Source organism: Pseudopipra pipra, chromosome 7, assembly GCF_036250125.1.
Source record: "Pseudopipra pipra isolate bDixPip1 chromosome 7, bDixPip1.hap1, whole genome shotgun sequence".
In the NCBI taxonomy this organism is placed as follows: domain Eukaryota; kingdom Metazoa; phylum Chordata; class Aves; order Passeriformes; family Pipridae; genus Pseudopipra; species Pseudopipra pipra.
In genome coordinates, this window is record NC_087555.1 from 12,602,299 (window position 1) to 12,622,363 (window position 20,065).

Genomic DNA, 20,065 nt, shown 5'->3' on the forward strand with positions numbered 1-20,065 from the left:
AAAATAAGGAAGTGTAGTTTTAGACATTGTTTTCCTACAGGTCCTGTATTGAGCCTGTGTTCCTGCAGTAGACAAGCTTGTACCCTTTCTGAGAACTGAGATCTTTTTCCTTTCAGCTGCAATGGACCACAGACAGTGGGAATGTCCTCACAGAAACAGTGACTGTTACATTTGCCTCACCACCTTCAGATGGTAGGACTGTTTGGATAACGTAGCTGTCTTCAAATGTGTTTTATTAGCTATGTCACAGAAGTTCAGTTTTATTCCAGAGAGGTTGCTGCCATGTTCTGTCACTCAGCTGAACTTAAGAAGGATTATTTTGTCATAACTATTTTCATTTGCTTTTTTTAACTATTTGACTGCATGTGTGGAAAAATATGTAGTCATGATGTTGTTGGAAGAAGTACTAAAATAATGAATTGGGCTTTTATTTAGCAGCCTCAAGCAATTAAAAATTTCAGTGGGATGGTTGTGTGAAAAGAACATTTTATCTTGGATGAAGATGCTAATAACGCCTGTCAAGAGAATTAAATTAGACTCAGCTTGAACAGTGTCCCTCTTTTTTAAGAAAGTCTTGTTTTTTAGGAAAAAAGAAATTTGCAATGTGAGCAGACTTACTGCAGTTAAGCTTGCATGCCTGTGTTAATATTGCTATTACTGTGCTTTTAGGGAGAAACACAGAGTAGTTGTGCTCTCAACAGCTGTGATAGAGCTGAGCAGGATGACTTTTGGTATGAACTGAGTGCTGGAGAAGGTTCAGGAAGAGACCAATTCTTGGCTTCTTTGTTTTACACAGATAATTCTCTAAGACAAAGTAGCCTATCAAATGTGTAAACATCCATCCAGTGACACACTGAATTTTACAGGAGGCCAGAGAATTGGTTTTGTTTAGTTTTATGCACATGTGCATCAACTCAGTGAAAATAAGCAGATACTCTAATTGCAGCATATCTTGTCTTCCCTTATATGTGTGGGTATGTGTTTGTACATATTTCAAACACATGTTTATAATGGTATTACAAGTCTAAGGAAAAAAAGAAGCCTGGCTTTCTAAAAATGAGCTCTTATTAATGTTTGTGAAGTGGTAGCAAGGGAAAACAACATTGACTTTTATGACTACTCTTTGTATACGGGTTTTTTTTAATTTCAACTTGTGCCAAATGGGGACAACTTTACATTTAAGAAATCAGGCAATAACGGAACTTCTTGTGTGGAACCCCATATCTCCATGGGATACAGCTCCCTCTGTAGCAGGGATATCAGGAGTTGAACTATTAGCTTTGTTCCTGGGCATGTTGCCGTAAAATACAACCTAAGGAAAGAACTACCATCTCTTCCTGCATATGAACATTCACATATGCATATGGATATTAAAAACAGCCTAAATATTTGAAGTAGTTGTGTTCAAGGGGATTTATAGAGAGTATCTTGTGGTCAGTTGTGATAAAGAGTTAAGAGTTTGCAGATCAGTATGTATGTTGAAAAATGAATCTCCCCTCAGATTGCTGAAACTTTTTCTATGATTTTCTGATAAGAAAGCGTTTTGCAGTTGACCATTCTCAATTTTTGCCATTCACCAGACTAGTCTGCATTCACAGGGCAAGCTCTTCTTTTGCTGTTATAACAGTGAAACTCCTAAATAAAAGGCTGAGCAATGTCTACTTGTGTCTGCATAAATCTTAACCAAAATGTTCTGGATGGCTCAAATAGGAAATGAAATGATCCCATGAGAAGTTTTCTTGCAGAGATTGCTACAAGTGAATCTCAGTTTTTACAAGCCTTCAGGAAATGAAGTCCATCATTCTTACACTGAATAAGAATTTTGAGGATATGATGTAATCTGTAGGCTGAAAGGCCTCCAGATAAATGGACTTTTGATGATATTGCATAGAAGTTATGCTAAGATTGGAACAACAAGATTGGAAGGGAGTGGTGAGACAGAAAATTTCCTGTGTAGTTTTTTTTTTCTTTTTGAAGACAACCCTTTTTTTTTGATACCTATCTGTTACTGAGCCCTTACTGAGGTGTAGATGTTGTCAAATTATTTGTTTGCTGCTTTGCTAGAAATGTTTCAGCCTTTGTTCTATAACTACAAATTCAAAGCACAGTGTAGGGTGCAATTACTTTGCTCTCAAGAACAGATTTATTGGTGCTTCTGTTTTTTTCTCTGTGTAGATACATACAATCTTCCTACAGTATTGGTTTTTTTCTCATACACAATCTTTTTTCTTTAGCATCCAGGTTCTGCAAAGAAAACAGCGTTTATGTATATATATGCCTTCTGTGTATCTATATTGAGATTGAAGGGGTTTGTTTGGTTTGCAAGGGAAGCTTTTATTAAATGGGAAGAAGAAATTTGGCCTAACTGTCTGCTTCCTCTCTGGCACTGTAGGGAGCTCAGGAGGGGAGTCAGTCATCACCAAAGCAGAATCTAACCAGAGTGGGGAGTCCTTGCCACCAGAAACAGCCCAGCTGTTGTCTTCACTCTCTTCACTTCAGCCCAAGATATTTGCACAACTTCAGGTACAGTCAAGTTGTTTACAGAATGCTGTGCTGGAAGTGCTGAGGGTAGGCTGAGAACAGCAAGTTCCCTCTCAGCTAATCCCAAACACCGTCTAGGTAACTCAGGGCTGTGAACTCGGGCATGTCACATGTAGCTGTGGTGCAGGGGATCCCACTACCAGCTGCCAACACTTTGAAGTTAGGGTCTCTTGTGAAGGCAAAACCAAGAAGATGAAGGTAGTGGGTTTCTGCTTCAAACCTAGTGCCTATTCATTTTCCATATGGTCCAGTCATTTCATAATGAAAATGCTGCAAAACTGAGGGGAGATAGGTCAGTCTTATTTATTCCATTTAAATCCTCCTCCAGCCTCTTAAGAAAATATATTGAAGTCCTAAAGCTGCTCCTAGCTCAGATCTGTAAACTTCCAGGTTGAAAGGCTAAAGGGTGGAGATAAGAATGTCATGCTAAAAGAGCTTCTTCTGAAGCTCATTTCCCTTCCAAGCTGGCTCTCTTAGCTTTCTTCCCTGACTGCTTTGAAAAGCTACTTTCATACTTCCTGAGCCCCAATGAAATGCACAATATTTTCCCTAGAAATACAGTCTGCACTAAGATGCTGTTCTACTTGGTGTTTCCCTCTCCTTCTGAAGACAGCCTGGCTCCACCTCACACTGGTTTTTTTAAAGCAGTATGCTTAGCATAGATTACCCACATCTTGTTGGAATGGGCAGTATTGGGGAATGGTTTGAAACTGAGTATCAATCCAAAATTAGAGCTTTGTGGTCATAAGCAGTCTTCTAGATGCTGTTAGATACCATTATCCCAATTGTTTTCAAATACGTTTTGAGCCTAGGGTTGCTGGGATTGACTATTCAAAAGAGATTGTGTGTAGGAAGTTGGAAGCTATACACTTCCAGCACTGCAAAATATGTGCTGTTAAATGCAAACTCCTTCTACTATAAATAAAAATATATGTTAGTACTTCTGCCTTCTCTTTCACAGGGATTACAGCTGCAGTCAGCATTTACCTCCACAAATGGATCAACAGCCCTGATAGCTGTAAATAACCATTCCCCTCCCAGCCCTGCAAGTCTCCTGGATTCCCTAGGGAGTGCAATAACCAGCCATTCTCTAACACTTAATCAGGGACATAACCTGCAAGCAGGTGCTGGCCTAACACAGCACGGTGCTGCTGCCTCTGCTTTTGGGACTCCACCTGGCTCTGATCAAAGTCTGGCTGCCATAGGCCAGTTGGTACCAGCTGGAGGCGTAAATGACTCCAGAAGCCTGCAAGGAGTTCATCAGATTCTCTTGGGAGATGTACAGACTATTCCAGTTCAGATTGTGGACAACCAGCCAGCACTTAGTAAGTCGCAGTTTTCTCTGTAAAATGTAAATATAGAAAATAAAGTGGATTTTGTTCTGTGTGGCTTGAAAGGAGAGAAATGTGTTGATAATGGGGAACTCCAGCATAGACTTCTTTCAGCTGATTCTAATTAGTTTTTACTATATTAAAAAGAAAGAAACAAACAAAAACCACAAAAAAGCAGCCCCAAACTTATCTTTTGCTGCAAAAAGACACTTGTCAGTTTCTTTGACCAAATACCGACTTATTTGTTAAACACAATGTTTTTGCCAAAAATCCTAATATTTAGCTATAATTATGATCTTCAAAATATTTTTGGGGGGAAAATAAAAATAGGAAATAACCAATACTGAATCTAGTTCGAACTCTTTGGAAAGAAATATGGGGATTTTGATGACTTCTTTGTTTACACCATCCCAGCAGATTTCTGAAAATTTTTAATAATGTTTTCCTAAAATTCTGTGGTCATCAATATGCTTTAGAAATGGTCAGATGGAGTTGTACGTAATTGCTTGGAATTTCAAACTACTCTTTGAAAACAGTTTTAAAAAATACGCAATAAATGCTGTAAATAACTTTCTATCAAAATTGAAGGCTCCTTAAAACCACTGCTAACAAATATCAATAGCCTTTGAATTCTCTGCCATGGAACCTGATTGAGAGTGGAAGCTTGCATTCTCATGGATTGATTTTTAATTTTGGGTGAAGAAAACCTATTAGATGTGAACCATACACAGATCAGCACAACGTGGTCTTTTGACTACCCGGAGAGTCTGAAACATTAGCTGTGCAATGCTTTATTATTTCTATATTATCTTGTCATCTGTGACTTTTAGAAAGATGACTTGAGTAGTTCTGCAGGAACATCTAGCTAAAGATGTGCTAGATCATAGCTACACCTTCATAATGACACAACGACAATTGTCTCCATACTTACCAATGACTTCTGTGGGTCAGCAAAACTTTATTTCCTTTTTATTTCTTCATGTATTCTTATGTTTTCATTTTCAGGATATTATAGAATTTAATATAAATCAAGGGTACATGAGGAAATATACTGAAATTCATATGTGTTAAAGTGATAATGGGTTATTTTACTGTGGCAGTATTGTCAAAGATAAATTTAAGGCATTTTCTGCCTGTTGTACTCAAAGGCTTGTGTAACTGGTTGTTTTCCCTTTTAAAATTGGACTTGTCTCCTGAGAAATTCTTTTTTTTTCAAGGTAAAAGAATTTCAGAGATGTTACCAAATGTTTAACCAATTTGCTCAGTCTAGATGTTGATGCATCTCAAAAATTTTTGTATGTGACAAGTGTTGTAAGTTCATTTTTAAAAGAAACACTGTTTTGCTCATAAAGAAATGTAGTCAAATATAAAATTATATAACTGCAAGAATTAAACTCACTGTTCTTTTGGGCTTTCCTTTTTTCTCTGCTGAAGGTCTCAAACTGTCCTCACCAGCTTGAATCTGAAAGTTGCAAGAATATTGGTGCCTTTCCTAAGTCAGTGGAGGAATTGCCTATGAAATTTTTGGGGGTTTTTTGTTTGGGTTTTTTCCCCCCAGAGACAAATTCTTTGGTGAGCAGGTCAAAAACGAGTCTAGACTGAAGGGGGAATAGTGCTGCAGACCTTTTTTGGAGGAAACACCATAAACTTGAACTTAGCATTTCAGTCAATGTATATTCCAAGGTTTTTTTTCTCTCCTCCAGTGTGCACACACTTATGCACACGTGGGCTTGGTTAAAATTATCCTCTGTGTTCTGGATTTTCTCATTTCTAAGTGCTAGCTTAAGAGTAGGCTATTTCCTGCTAAAATGGGTGTGCAGCCATTGAGAAATGACCAATTGTGCCTGAAGTGTAAGTCATTCTCTAAATCAACATGCTTTAGAGTTAGTTTTTTCAGCAATAGCACCTCCATTTCTCTGCGGAAAAGAACCTCACAGCAAACCCCAAAAATTAAGATGGTAGCTTTGTTTTTTTCCATGGGAAAGAGAAAAGACATTTTGTGTGAAAGTGATTTTATATCTCCAAACTTTTTTTAATAAGATGTTTTAACTGTTGTTACTCAAGGGGGGGCCTTACTGTAGTAAATTCATGTCGACTTGCAATGTCTTAGAGCACAGTGGGTGATGTAACTGGCTGTCAAGCTAAACAGCAGTTAACTTCATATATGCCTTACCTATTAGCTTGAGTTCCTGAAATGTTTTTCTTTTAAATGCATACAGTTATTGGGGCTGAAGCATTGTCAGTGGAGTTTGAACTTCAATGTTTGATTTTTGTTTTGTTTTTAAGCTGAAGAAAATACGGAGGGTATTACCTGTGTGAGCCAAGTTAAACAAGAGCCAAGAGAAAAAGCGTTGTCTATGGAGCCAGATAAAATCAGAGACTGCCATAGTTCCTCACCATAGTTCTTCACCTACACCTGTGAAGCCTGGAAGGATTTTTCAAATTGGAGAACTCTAATGTCTTGGAAGGAAAGGCAGGTGCTCTCAAAGTCCTGCCATTCTTTTTTAATTGTATTGTGACATTTAGACTAAGCATACTTTAGAGTTGTTCTGACAGAAAGCTGTTTTGATTTGACTGATGTGGCTCACTGCCAATTCCAGGTCATTCAGTTGCCCTGTGGAACACCACCTCTCTCTTCTGTTTCAAGCTTTGAGTAATTTGATTGCTATCCAAATGGCCCATTTTGGTTAATGTTTCTGAAGGTCTTCCACAGTTTAATTCCTTAGCTTTAAAGTGTGGATCACAATGCTGGGTTTGCTTTTTCTCCTTGAGACCCTCAACTGTTGTTGCACTACAGAGACCATAGAATCTGTCAGCTCCAAGATCACAGAATCCAATGGCAAAGTTGATCAGTATGGCAATGGTCAGGATGCTAAACTGCAAAGTGATAAAGAACATGGATGCTTAAGAAAATGCAACTTCGACCTGATCATAATGTTAATGGTGTGAAGATCAAGGAGAGGAGAAAGGTGAGGCTGCCAGGTGAATGTCAGGTTGTGTGATGAAGAAAAGGGTGTGAATTGTAACGGTGAATGTTTTCAACTTTGACATCTTTGGACTTGTGTTCTGGCTTTATGATGAGGTTCATTGCTGCATGCAGCCTTCCTTTGCAGTGGCACTGTATTAGCAGTCGTCGTAACAACTAAATGCAGGAGTCTTGTCTCATGGAGAATGATGGATGCTGCCATTTCAGCTTACCTGTCGTTTGCTTTATGCACTTAAAGCTGCCAGCTCAGATAAATGTGATTTAACCTGCTGCTGTTCATGATGTAGGGCTTGTAATGTAGGCATTCCTAACAAGCCCAAGAAAACAAAGCGATATAAATCCAAGCAATATGTCCAAATGTGCTGTCACTATAACATTCAGAAAACTAACTCATCTTTTTGAACAGTGACATCTTCTAAGACTAAAATGGTCCATATCATTAAAATAATTAGCAGCAATCTTTAGAAATTGAATGTGATAAAAAAATTATCTTTTAGCAATATTTAAGTCAAAGCCATAATAAGTGACAAGCACTGAGTCGTGTAATCTGTGACAGACGTGTTTCTTTATGTTTCTTTGGGCAGACATGTCAATTTAAAGCCCTAAATGAAATTAAACTGATACCAACATAGATATCAAGGTAAACAATTACATTGTTTGCTTCAGATGATGAATTCGGAGAGCAATATTCAGAATAGTTCGTATACAGCAATAGGAGCAGTTCCGTTATTAGTTCCTACTTAGTGGTCGAGAGCTTGATCATAAAATTACGAGGTTTTTTTCTGTATGCTGTGGAAGAATGCAGTCTGGGAACTTTTCTGTTTCTATGACTTGAAAACAAACAAACAAAAAAACCCCAGGAAAATGATTAGTTTGTTTATGTAGAGTAGAAAGTATTGCAAATATTATATGAACCAAAATATTTACATTTTTAAATTGTTACATTTACTAACTTACATTCAAGCATTCACAAACATCATCTAAATAGTGGACATTTAAAATTATTTTTTCATTTTCTTTTGAGCATTTCAAAATTTGAGCATTTCAAAAATCTTACACTGAACTTGTGCCTTTATGTGCAGCATTTGTTAGGTAGGTGCTATATCTTAGTCTTAACATACATTAACTCCTGTGAGGTTAACTAGCATTGTGAATGCTCTTTGTTTAAAGCTAATGTTTAAGGGTTAGCTCCCATTAGAACTTTCCTACAGGATCATGCTCTTATTAAATAAGAGCCAGTATTTTATCATGCAAGTGCATAAAAAAATCTCTTTTTTTTTTGAGCCTCTCATATTTAGTTTCTGAATTGTTTTGTGGTATATCCTACTTGTTTCTGGCTAAAGACAATTCCACAAGGTGCACCTGGGGTTTTTTTGGACTTTTTGTTTGGTTGGGTTTGGTTGGTTTGGTTGCTGTTGTTGTTAATTGTGAACATTTGTCCAGAATGGATGTCCTCTGCTGCAGTCATAGTTCTGGAGCACTCAGGTAGCAGTCACCTTTTCTTTTCCAACTCAGTAACTGCATACCAGAACAGGTACCTCCTTCTGTGTTGCTGTATTCAATGATTCCATCACCTCTGGTTTTTCTTAGAGTTTAAACTAGTGCATTCCAGACTATCTTATCTTTCTCATATATTATATTGCTAATTTTTTTTTGAGAATTTTTCCTCATTTTTTAGAATACTTATTCTCAAAAGAATAAACTACAGCCAAAGATTACCAGCAAGATGTTATTTCAGTTTTAGTTCTCTTCAAAGCAAACAATACGTTTATGGTTGGAGTGAAAGCTTAAGGAAAGAGAAGTTACATTTCCATCAGTTCTTGCTTAGTTCCCTCATTAACATTTCTGTTCTTTAACAGTCACTGTTCTTTCCACCATGAGCTCCAGCCTCATCCTGTGCTGAACAATATTTCTGACAGTACTTCTATTTTTGGCTTAGTGCTCACAGCTGGAGGAAATACTCTTTTAGTCCATCTTGAATTGCAGGCTGCAAAATTAATTCTACCCTGATTTGCATGGCATTCTGAAAACAATAGAAGAAAAAGTTGGAGGAAATTTAAAGAAGCAGTAAGGAATTAGTTGGTTTTAAAAGCTGGGGATTAGACTTGTAATTCTGTTCATCGAAAAATTTATTTGAAATGCGTCTTCAGCCAATATTCACATTTTTGTTTTCCATTTTCTTCATTTTCACAGAATTTCAATTCTTTGTCTTTCAAATACATATTTCAGTTTATTACTGTGTTGCTTTTTAATTTAATTTAACCTTTCTTTTTCAAAGAATATGTTTACATTTGTTTTGTGTGTGTTGCTAGTGGAACAACATGAACTCATCACCCATATCCAGTCTCTATACTCAACTTAATACCTTTTTTCACTAATGTCCATCTAAATTTTACAGAGAAGATTGTTATGTATATGAAAAAGATCAGAAGTAAACATTACCACTTGCAGTGCAGTTGAATTTGTTTGAATAGTATACACAAGGCTGGTTTTTCAGAGAAAGCTGTGTAGCTTCGTGCAAAGTAATTGGTTATTACTTTGTGTTGGAATTGTAGATGCTTTTCTGATGTTGACTTTGTTTTCTTGTGGTTATGTTCAAGCATTTTTTTTTGCAAACTTAGAGACCCTGAGCTTCAACAGTACTGTAATTGAACAAATTATTCTCCGTTTATTCTCGTTGTTGGTTGCCCATAATAGCGATCGGTTGCTTTACAAGAAGGGCTGTGCTTCTGTATGTGTATGCAAAAATAACTTTTTGATAAAATGTAGAGAAGGCTTAAAAAAGCACACAACCAGAGCTCTCACTCAAGGCTGGCAGCCTTTTGGATGGAACCAGTAGTGTTAATGAGTCCTTTTTGTTGTATAAAGATTGTTGCAGTTTGTACAAAATTTAGAGACACAGATGTCTGTATATGTATGTGTGTGTATATATATTTTTTTATATAGTAACTTAATGTATAATATTCCTATTCAAATGTAAACTAATTTTTCTTTTAAAGTACAGTCTATGTTGTCATTATGGGGGTTCATGGGGAGAAATGCAAGAGCTATTTTAGGGCAGTGAATTTTGGGTATGATGGAGCACAAGTAGGATGAAGGTGTGTGAAAAGCAAGGGTCCTACGGGGAGGGCTGATGGGGCCCCAGTGGTGGGGGTGGGCTCTGGGGTTGAGAATCCATCACAAAGGTTCTGTGCAGCTCCTGAGTCTGTCCACAGTCCTGTCTATGCCAGTAGTGCATAGTCTGAGTTCATGGTAGGAACTTAAAGGTATGGAAGAAAAGGGAAGCATGTCCTGCCCTCAAAACCAACGAAGCTGCTTGACTTCTGGTGAGTACCAGAGGCAGATAAATGACTTCCCATAGTCTGAGATGCCCCTTCTTAGCTTATAATATGAAGAAGAAACTCCTCTTGGAGCTTTAACCTAGGACTGTAGACTCTTTTTCTTTACATGATACCAAGGAAAACAAAGCTTTTCTTCCCAACTGAATTAACTTGCTGCTCTCCTCATCCATCTGACTGTAGCTCTGTCTACCTCAAGCATACTCAGTATCCAGCCAAATGTCTCTTTCTTCACACTTACTAAGGCTTCCACAGAAATCCCATCCCTTGGGTCCTCCAATCTCAATGTTTCGCTGCTGGACTGTTGAAGCACCTGCTTTGTTCCCTGCACAATTAAATAGTGGTGAGATTTGCCCCTGTCAGTTTTTCTTCCTGTTTCCTCAGAATCCTATGTCCATATGTTCCTTTTAATTCCACTAATTTTTTTCCTTGCTTGCTCTGGGGGTCATCATCATCATTACCTGGATGAATATCAGGGAGCCACATTTCACAGGACATCATTACATTCATAGCAACTGAAAGATTTCATAAAACAAGGAAGGAAAGGATGGTTTCTGCCAGCTGTTAGGGCTGGGCTCTTTCATACCACTTGAATTCCTGATTCTGGCTGTGGATAGTAGCTGCCTGTTAACTTGTCTGTCTGTTGGCAAACTTACAATTTTCTCCCTTAAGCCTATCCAAGCAGATATGTTCTCAGATGTCGAGGCAGGAAAAATCTGTTCCATTAGGGATAGAAAGAGTGATATAGCTGAGGATGGTGCCGTGAAAAGTTACTGCTCTTCACGGATCTCTGATGAGAAAATTGTCTTTGATCTGCCCTGCCCTTCTGAACAAAGCTTTCTTAGGAATAGACTTCAGAGCCTGTCCCATCAGTAACAATTATCTTCTCCCAGCAACAGTGCAGCTCATTAATGAATGAAACAAGCATTATGTAAAGCAGGCTTGATTTTTTAGGTCAGAAGCTATCCAGGTGGTCTATCCAACAGCAGCAACTAAGGTATGATTTGAGGGGAGAAGGAGGGGAAAGCAAAAATCTCACATACACCTAACAGGAATGTATGTGTGTGCATTTGGGTTTTTTCCCATGTAAGCTCTTACGTCTGATATCTCATTCCATTTCTAATGCACATGACAAATGACATGTTTACTTTCTGGAGGGATTTCATGTGTTTTCTGGAGAGACTTCAAGAGAGTGATCATAAATAGTACTGCTGTATCATACAAAGTATCAATGTGTGTTTGTCATCTAGGACCCCATCCTGTACAGAAGGGAGTTTAAAAGCATGGAAAGCTTTCTGAGTATGAATACTAAGTGTCCTTGTCCTAAGGAGTCTTCCCTGGACAGAAGAATAGGAGCTGTAGGAGTTATTCTCATCAGTAGTCTGTTAGCCTCTGCTAGATAGAAGAACTTTGCAAAAAGCGTGCATATGATAGCCTTTTTATGGAAGTTTGGATACTTAATGGTTTTGAATTATATATGCATAGAGGATTGTATGTATCTTAAAAAAAATAAAATGCAGACAGAACTATAATTGTTTGCATGTAGTTCTTTAATACAGCTTTAATTACACCTAGCTGTGGTTAAATGATGCAGATATTTTAGGGCACGTGTAATCAGATGTGGATAATTGGAATTCATGTTTTTACTACAACCATCCTTAGCTCTCTGCAGCGCAGCTCAGTTGGTCATTTGGCATGTACTGGCTTCTGTTAATGACATTCTGCCTGTTTAAACAAGACCATGCTGTTCTAAGCAAATTAAATTTGTCTCTCTTCCTGATCTTTTTTCTAATAGGGATTGATAAGGCTCATCAGAGGATAGAAATCTGTTTGTCGTATAGTGCTTTCATAAGAGTTAATTTCTGGGTCCTCACTGTGAAGGAGCTAGAGAGCTATTTGTCTGCCATTTGGACATTTTTCTAATGTACTTGGATTGCTATAGCAGGACAGTGTCACTACAGCATAAATTACCACTAAAATACTGTTAAAATTTTAGCTCTATCCTTTGTTGAAATGTTGATAGTTAGCAGCTTCAGGAAGGATCACAGACTTGCTTCTGCATTTTGCAGGACAATCTTTGTCTCTAGATACTATTTAAAATGTAATTAGCTGTGGCAGTCACATGGCAGCAGGAGAGCCAGGAACAGAGGTGCGTGTTGGCAGATCAGTAAGAGAGAGAGAGAAGTTGGGTTCCAGTGTCCTCATGCCAGACTAACACTCTCTGTGCTAGTCCTGAATGCACCCTTCAGAAACAATGATTTGTCTTTGTGTGCTGACATAGCTGTTCTTGCCCACTCAAGAAGTTCTACAAGCCTGCAAGGGACATGGAGAGCATGAAGAAGGTGTGTAAGATTTTATGAGAGGACCAGCATGAATGGAACAGAGGAGATTAAAGTTTGATGTCATAACTTCTATTTAACCCATATTCTCTGGTGGGAGGAAGAGGATTGAAGTTTGATGGCATAACTTCTGTTTAACCCACATTCTTTGGTGGGAGGAAGAGGATTTTTCAATAGAAAATAAAAGTAAATCTTCCTTTTCAGAAGTATTAGTATTACTGTGTCTCTGATCTGCTTGACAAGATGCCCAGCATTTGGACAGATCTCAATGTTTATGTTTTTATGAGTGTGTACCAAAGTGCTAATGAATACTCATCCATGCATTGCCATCTTTGCAAGTCATAGTGAAATTGTAGGCTAGTGGCACCTCCTAATCTTTTTATTGTCTTTGTACATTTTCTTAAAGTAAATGAAAGCTTGTTTAATAAAGAAGCAGTGTAGAGCTTTTGTCTGAAGTCCTTTCAGATACGTTTTTTACAGAGTAAGCTTTAAATGAATAATGTTATATACTTCTAGCCCTGAAATAACCTAAAATAACGTAAGCCTTTTTAATTGTTTTTTTCTTTTTATCCAGAACATGAAACATTCCAAACTGCACCTCAAAACCGAGCCTGAAAGGTTTGGCACTTTTCTTCCTCTGTAGGTGATCTTCCATCTGTGCTATAATTATCACTCTGTTCAGTGTCTTCAACAAAATAAGATCAGCAGCTACAGAATGAAACTTGCACAACAGAAGGGGTGGAGTGGGAAACAGGCATGACACCAGAATGCACATTTATGACTTCTCCCATCACATGAGGGCACTTTTTTGTTTGTGTAATGTATCTGGTCACTTGGCAGCTTGTCAGTAACAATATCTGCAAACTACAGTTGGTTTATTAACATCCATGTCACATCAGTTCTAGCTGTGGCAAATTTTCTTTGTGCATGGAATTTGCATTGGTTCAGTGAAACCAATGATGTCAAAAATGGTCAGATCTTGTGAACTGAGAGCCTTTGGCTGTGAATTTGATCTTAGTCTGAGCTATGGACAAATTCTGAGGCTATGCCCCTGTGTTCTGCAGTGCTTGTTGAGCAGAAGACAAACCTTCTGGCTCCCAGGAACAGCTGCACTTGTCTTTCTGCCTGATGCAAAGCTGCTCATATTAATCTTTTGAAGGATGGCTCATGGAATTCTGCTTTCCAGCTTAAGGGAAGCTAAAGGTCTCTGTATATGAAAACCTGATGGACAATGTACACAGAGAGTTGAGAGCACCTGTGACAGTCACCCTCAAGCATGCTTTAATTTAGGAATGGGAGCTGATAGGAGGAATAAGCAACTGAAGAATATAATGGTAAAAGTAGGCATTCTTGCTCTTTATATAGTACCGCCCTTACACAATATGTTTCCTTAAACATCTTGAGAAATACTGGCCAGCAGTGGGAGGAAAACTAATCTCAATTTCTCCTCACCCCCAACTTTGAGTTTAACAGTGCTTTTGGAAATTAATCACAAGTTTGGCCTCAAAATCTCTCCTAGATCTAATTCAGTTTTGCTTTGTCAGGTTGCTGTTAAATTACGTAAATTTAACTTTTTCTCACAGCTATTCTCTTAAAGCTAAAATTAAATGGGAGAGAGAATTGGAAATTAATTATTTATGTTTATTACAGATGACACTTTTCAATTTTCTGAAGTGTGCAGGTGTTTCTTCCTTGGCTTCCACTTTTCTGTCTTAGTTCACTATGTTTTGGATGTTTTCTCAGGATCACTTACCTCTGAGAGTACTCCAGATAACTGTCAAGAGACCAGAGCACAGAACAGAAGAGGAAGGGAAGTTTGCAACAAGCTGCTTACAGGAGATAGAAAGCTCTCAAAGTTACAGCTGAAGATTGCATTTTCTTCTGGCTGAAATGGCTCACTGTAGATGGTAAATGTATTTTTTAATATACAACTTCTTAGTAATTGATTTTGTTATTATTTATTCTCTAAGATCACATCTAATAAAAGCTAGAAGGGTAATCATGTATGTTTGCTTTTATCTTCAGTGCAGTAGCTATCTTCTGAGTGCAAGCTGGTCTGACAACTCCATGTTCTTGACTGTTGACAAAGCTAAAAGTTACCACATCTGAGGTGTTTTGTACATGGAAGGAGATAGAGAAAGTGGGAACTTTCTTAACCTTCTTACTTCTACTGAGAACAGATGATATGTGGAAAGAGGGCTTTACCAGTTTTAAATCAATATCTTAACAATAATTTGGTGGGTGTACAGGTTTTTCCTGTCAGGTGCTGGTGCATGTCTAACTTTGTATGTAATACAAGCCATAAAATTACCTCTTGCTGGCCTACCCATATTGGGGTTTTTTGTGTCCTATCACTGTACTCATACTTGGTGCTTTTTGGGAGTGGGGGAAGTGTTTTAGATGTTCTCATCTTTCGCTTTTCTGCCTTTCTCCTATTGCTTCTTTCTCCTCTCTAGAGCAGTATAGAAACAAATTTCTCGTTTTAAAAAACTGCGCTATCCTTGGTTTCCTATGTTTGGGGATAAATTTCCTCTCTGCCTTACTGTGCTGGAGGTTGATTCCTTGCATGACTGAAATGTAAGATGCCATTATGTTTTGCTTAAGGAGGGAGAGATACTGGGGTGAATTCTGCTGTCCCCTTCACTCCAGAAGTTCTCACAGGAACTGTGAGAACCTGCCACAGGTTCTGCTTCTGCATCTCCACAGAGGCCAGCACAACTGCAGAGCTGTGCTGATGAGAGCACTGTTGTGCACTGTGTGCACCAGCACGTTATCAGTACAAACAACTGTCAGTTGTTTCGAATCCAGATCAGTCTGAGGGTCTGGCCCACTGGGCCCCCACAAATGACTCTGAGCACAGCTTGAAAGAGAGCAGAGGAGAGGGTGAGGAAGTTCTTAATCTCCAGCTTGTAGTTTGTGCTTCTGTATTGGGTGCAGGTGCCCAGGTGTGGGTGACCCTGTGCAGGACACAGCTGGTTCCAGACAGCTCTGCAATGGACCCACCATGGGGCACAGCCGAGCACGTTGGTGAAGCTGCTGGCACCTCTGTGGAAGTGTATTTAAGACAGGGCAAAATGCTGCATGGCAGAGAGGAATGAGGAAGAAGGTGAGAAAAACAGTCCTCTGAACACCAAGGTCAGAGAAGGAGAGGAGGAATTGCTTCAGGTGCTGGAGTGTGCATTTCCTTGCAGACCGTGGAGGATCACATGCCAGAGCAGGTGGAGATTTTTCTGAAGGAACTGCAGTCCATGGAGAGGAGCCATGCCAGAGCAGGCTTATGCCGAAGGACTCCAGCCTGTGGAGAGCCTGCATGGAAGCAGGCTTATGCTGAACAACTGCAGCCTGTGGAGAGGACCCATGATGGAGCAAGGGAAAAGTGTGAGGATGGAGTGGTAGAAAGGAGCTGTTACAGACTGACTGCAACTTCCCCATTCCACTTTGCCCTGTGCTGCTTTGGACAGAGGGAGGCAGAGAAGTTGGGGGTTGAAAGTGTGAAGTTGAGTCTGAGGAAAGAGGGGAGCATGAAGGGAAGGTGCTGATTTAATTTGCATTTGTTTCTCACTGATTTAATCTATTTTAATTGGCAATAAATTATTTTTTCTCACATTGAATCAAATATTGAAATTTACATCTGGACTCAGTGGAAAATGCTTACTGATTTCTGTTTGATCACTGCAAGTCACTTTTGCTTTTAATTTTTTAAGTAAGACAATTCTTAAGGATTTGAAGGTTCATTCTGTGTGTAGAAAGGAGTGTAACTTGTTTGAATCAGAAGTTGCATTTCTGGATGTATTCTGGTTAGGCCTTTCAAGTTCTGCTGGTTCACCTCTTCACTAGAGTAAAGCTCAGATGGAGAATTAACTCAGGAACAGGTCCAATCCATTACATTTCAGCTGGAAAAGAATACCAGCCATATTTTTACAGGTTTGAGCATGGAAGAATCATTCTGAGGAGAGGATGCTGCATCATGGATTCTACTTTATGGTAACTTTGGTAGTGCTGTTCTTACAGATGTTAAGGATGTGGCATCTTTACAGCATTATGTTTGTCTGTGCTTCAGAATGGGGCAAAGTTTGCAGTGAAGCAGCATCCTTGGTGAAAGTGCTGTTAACTTTGGGAAAAGAAATAAACAAACCTTGGGATTGAGATTTCTATTGTTGTGCTTTTCAGAGATTATTTTCCTGAATGAGAAGGGAACTTCCTTTAGAGGATAGGTTTTATATGTGTGTTCTTAACTCCACCTGTGAAAAATACCTGGCACTGGACACCAAGGGTATCAAGACAGGGTACTAGCTGACATGACACACTTAATGGTTTCTATTGGGAGCACTGTTTGGAATACAAAATTTATGGATAGCTTCCTAACATTAGCTCAGTTAATCTATTTTTTCCCCACTTTTCACATCTCACTATGAAAGGAAGATTCTCTGTTAAAAGGAAGATGGTGAATTGTTAGTTGTCTGTCTGGAGGATACAAAGCTATTTGTGGTGGATAAAGAAGACTTCTTTGATAATAAATTAGATGAGCTTCAGAAAGAATTGCACTGTCATTATAACTTCATGAAGTGATGTCTTCCAGTGATATCACACACTGTTGATTATTGTCTTACGGTTTATTTACTGTATCATTTATTCATTAGGCTTTTTTGGCTGTGTCAAGGCCATGGAAGTAATACATGTGGCACTTCTCTTTTCTCTTGAAGTTTTATGGAAAGGAAAGGAATTCCTCATTGTGCAGCTCTCGAGGACAGCCCTGTTTGCTTAGCCACCATCTGCTCTGGAAGAGTCCATGGTTATCTGGGTTCCATAGCCACCAAAAAATCTTCTGCACTGAAGTACTCCATAAATTTGTGAACTTGGATCAGGCAAAGTGAGTTAGACACCTTCAAAGAAAGAGACTACACTAGAACCAAATTTAGCATCTTCAGGAGCTGTGGCTTAGGGTTTATTGGTTGCAATTTTAAAAAGATCAGTGTTTTCGTGGTGAAACATAGTTTTGTTCAGCTAGTTCAATCTGTGAAAAAAAAAGTGTCTCCATTCCTTTTATTTCAGACTTCTGAGCTCCTTTGCAAAATGAGAGATTAGCTAATAACTGCAAAAATGGGAAAGTTTCACTGTGGACAGGTGGTAACAAAAGATAGTCAGCCAGCATAATCAACATTAGTAAGGTAAGATCTTTCAGAGATTAGCCACAGGCTAATAATTTTGGTGGTATGCTGATGTTTATGCTGACCTTACACAAACATAAATAAAGATTATGAGCCATTGCAGAAAGAACTGGGAAATAAAGCACTTTGTAAAACACCAGTCTGTGGTGGGTTTGGTTTCTGTTGGCTTTGTCAAGCTTTTACTTGGTGTTCAGCTCCTTTGTGTACCCAATGTGGGGTCTGATTTATCTGATCTCTTATACAGAGTAAGTTAAAGTAAGTTAATAGTTAACACACAGAGCATAATACACAAGTTCTTCATGGCAAGATATACGATATTTCATGTATTTTCTAATGGAAATAGTAGAAGTGTTTGAATTTTATTGATAATTATCAGAAGACGTTTGAGAGAAACTTCACATTCTGTATTCACTCTTTTATCTGTGTTTTACTTTTGGAATTGATGAATTCCCATTTCTTTAAGAGTTGTTAGCAGTTGTTAGCAATGAAGTGACTATTTTGAAATGAACTGCAGGTTCCAAACTGCAGCAAAAATGGCTTCAGATAAGGAAACTGAAATCATATTTGATTTTGAGTGGCCAGAATTTCTGAAGAGAGTAGGCACTGAAGCCACCTCTGCACTCAGAGAAACATTACCTTTTGGGCATAACATTATAAAGATCAACAAGGTTTCCAGAGAGGTTTGACTGGCATCATAGACAAATATAGTATGCTGTGAGGCAGCAATGCTTTCTGCTTTTTTATGAGATGCCTAAAAATACTTTGTGTTCATTATTTAGTGTCTTGTTGCTGACATACCAGTGAGATGATAAAAAGAAGAGAGTGCACAATAAATGTTTTAAGTCCAGAAACAGAGGCAACACCTGGCATATTTTAAATTTGTACATGGGTAAGTGTCTTGAGATACCTGAGGAGTAAAAAAATTGTTGTTTGTTTTTTTTTTCTCTGTAATGTTGTCTGGTAACAAAAGATAATATATTAAGCTTATTTGGAGAGTTTTCTAGGATCCAAATATAGTAGTAACAATAATACAGATAGATAATACTGCCATTTGGGTGCTTTTTTCAGATTTCCAATTGCTGTCACTTAATTTCTTCAGGGAATTTTTGTCCATACATTCCAGTGGTGTGCTGTCTCTGGTATGTGAAGTAGTCTTGTTTACTAACTTAGAAAAAAAATTCTTTTCCATTGCTTAGGTGATTGACAGAAAGGTTAGTAGAGTTGGCTGTCTACATAAAAACTAGTTTTCCAGAGGTGGAATTATTTAAGCCTGCTGGGAAGACAACATTGACATAATGTGGTGAGTACTGACATTTTGAGGAATCAGAGGAGAACAGTTTTTTGCTGTTACCATTATTGAATCTTGGCATTCACCAAGGCTGATACCTGAAGCAGTACTTCCTTTGCATGGGTCATCAAGAGTTTACCATCTTTGCCCACAGAGTAAGAACTGAACGAGGTTATTTGCTACTTGACCAGCACTTACTCAGATTTCTGCTTGCTGTTTTAGAATTAATGGTTAACCTTTGGCTACATGAGAAGTGCAGTGCAGTGTCACAACCAAATATTTTAGCTGTCTTCTAGGTGATAATGAGCTGTGTCAGAAATTTCTAAAAGAGAAGCAGTGGAAAATATTGAAGAAAGACCTAACAAAGTCTGTATCACAAAGAAAATGTGCACCAAAACTAACTCCTGCTTTTGAAAAACCCGTAGAACATGATCTGGAGCATGGACTAAGCTGGTATTGTGGACCTGAGCACACGCTATCACAAACCTCCAAAACCCTCTCAGCAGCACACACAAATTTGTTCCTGTTCACCCCTAGCCAGGAAAGGAGTCTCTAGGTAGGCCACATACTGAGTTAAAGGTAATTTTTTAGTGTCATTTTACCACATCCTAGTTTAAATGGGTTGCTTCAGAAAGCAGTCTGAAACAAATGATGCAGGCAAAAACTGGCACTCCATTTTTTAAAAATATAAATTAAAAAAATAAATATGTCTTCAAATTAGTAGTTCCTGTTTTCCATTAGAAGGGAGACTGGGGGGAAATAATATTTGCTTGGCTATTGCTACTTACTCTAATAGGTAATAGTCTGATTAATTTGTGCCAGAAAGGAGTACTCATATTGACTTAAACCACTGGGGTGAAAAGTACCATTCTTTTGGGGGTTTTAATTTATTTTTTAATTTTTTATCTTTATACTTATAACTTGATGTTTTAAACTATTGCATGAAAAAAGCAGGTAATTTTTTGATTTTTCGATTGTGGATTCTCATTGCTAATTTACATCTTGAAGTTCTAACCCACATTATGACATTATTACTTATACAGGGACAAGCAGTGTCAGACAGGATTAGAGAAC

The 20,065-nt window shown here is 38.3% G+C and overlaps 2 protein-coding genes across 16 annotated transcripts in view; both read left to right on the forward strand.

Annotated features, from left to right (window-relative positions):
• CARF (calcium responsive transcription factor) overlaps positions 1 to 14,402 on the forward strand; it is a 34,321-nt gene extending 19,919 nt beyond the window's left edge. For 8 of the 15 annotated variants that reach the window (XM_064660565.1, XM_064660566.1, XM_064660564.1 and 5 more), the window contains 4 exons: positions 117 to 192; positions 2,393 to 2,523; positions 3,503 to 3,866; positions 6,159 to 11,728. In XM_064660565.1, coding sequence (XP_064516635.1) covers positions 117 to 192; positions 2,393 to 2,523; positions 3,503 to 3,866; positions 6,159 to 6,274 — 687 coding nt within the window. In that variant the 3' untranslated portion in view covers positions 6,275 to 11,728. Of the gene's footprint in view, positions 1 to 116; positions 193 to 2,392; positions 2,524 to 3,502; positions 3,867 to 6,158; positions 11,729 to 13,109; positions 14,170 to 14,278 lie in introns of those variants that run through there. The other 7 variants (XR_010431874.1, XR_010431873.1, XR_010431872.1 and 4 more) reach the window with 7 other exon arrangements.
• Positions 14,403 to 16,814: 2,412 nt separating this feature from the next.
• The window catches only part of PLEKHM3 (pleckstrin homology domain containing M3), a 145,902-nt gene continuing 142,651 nt past the window's right edge, over positions 16,815 to 20,065 (forward strand). The window contains exons 1-3 of the mRNA XM_064660561.1: positions 16,815 to 17,703; positions 18,483 to 18,592; positions 18,900 to 19,547. The gene's annotated coding sequence lies outside the window, so the exon portion shown is untranslated. The remainder of the gene's footprint in view (positions 17,704 to 18,482; positions 18,593 to 18,899; positions 19,548 to 20,065) is intronic.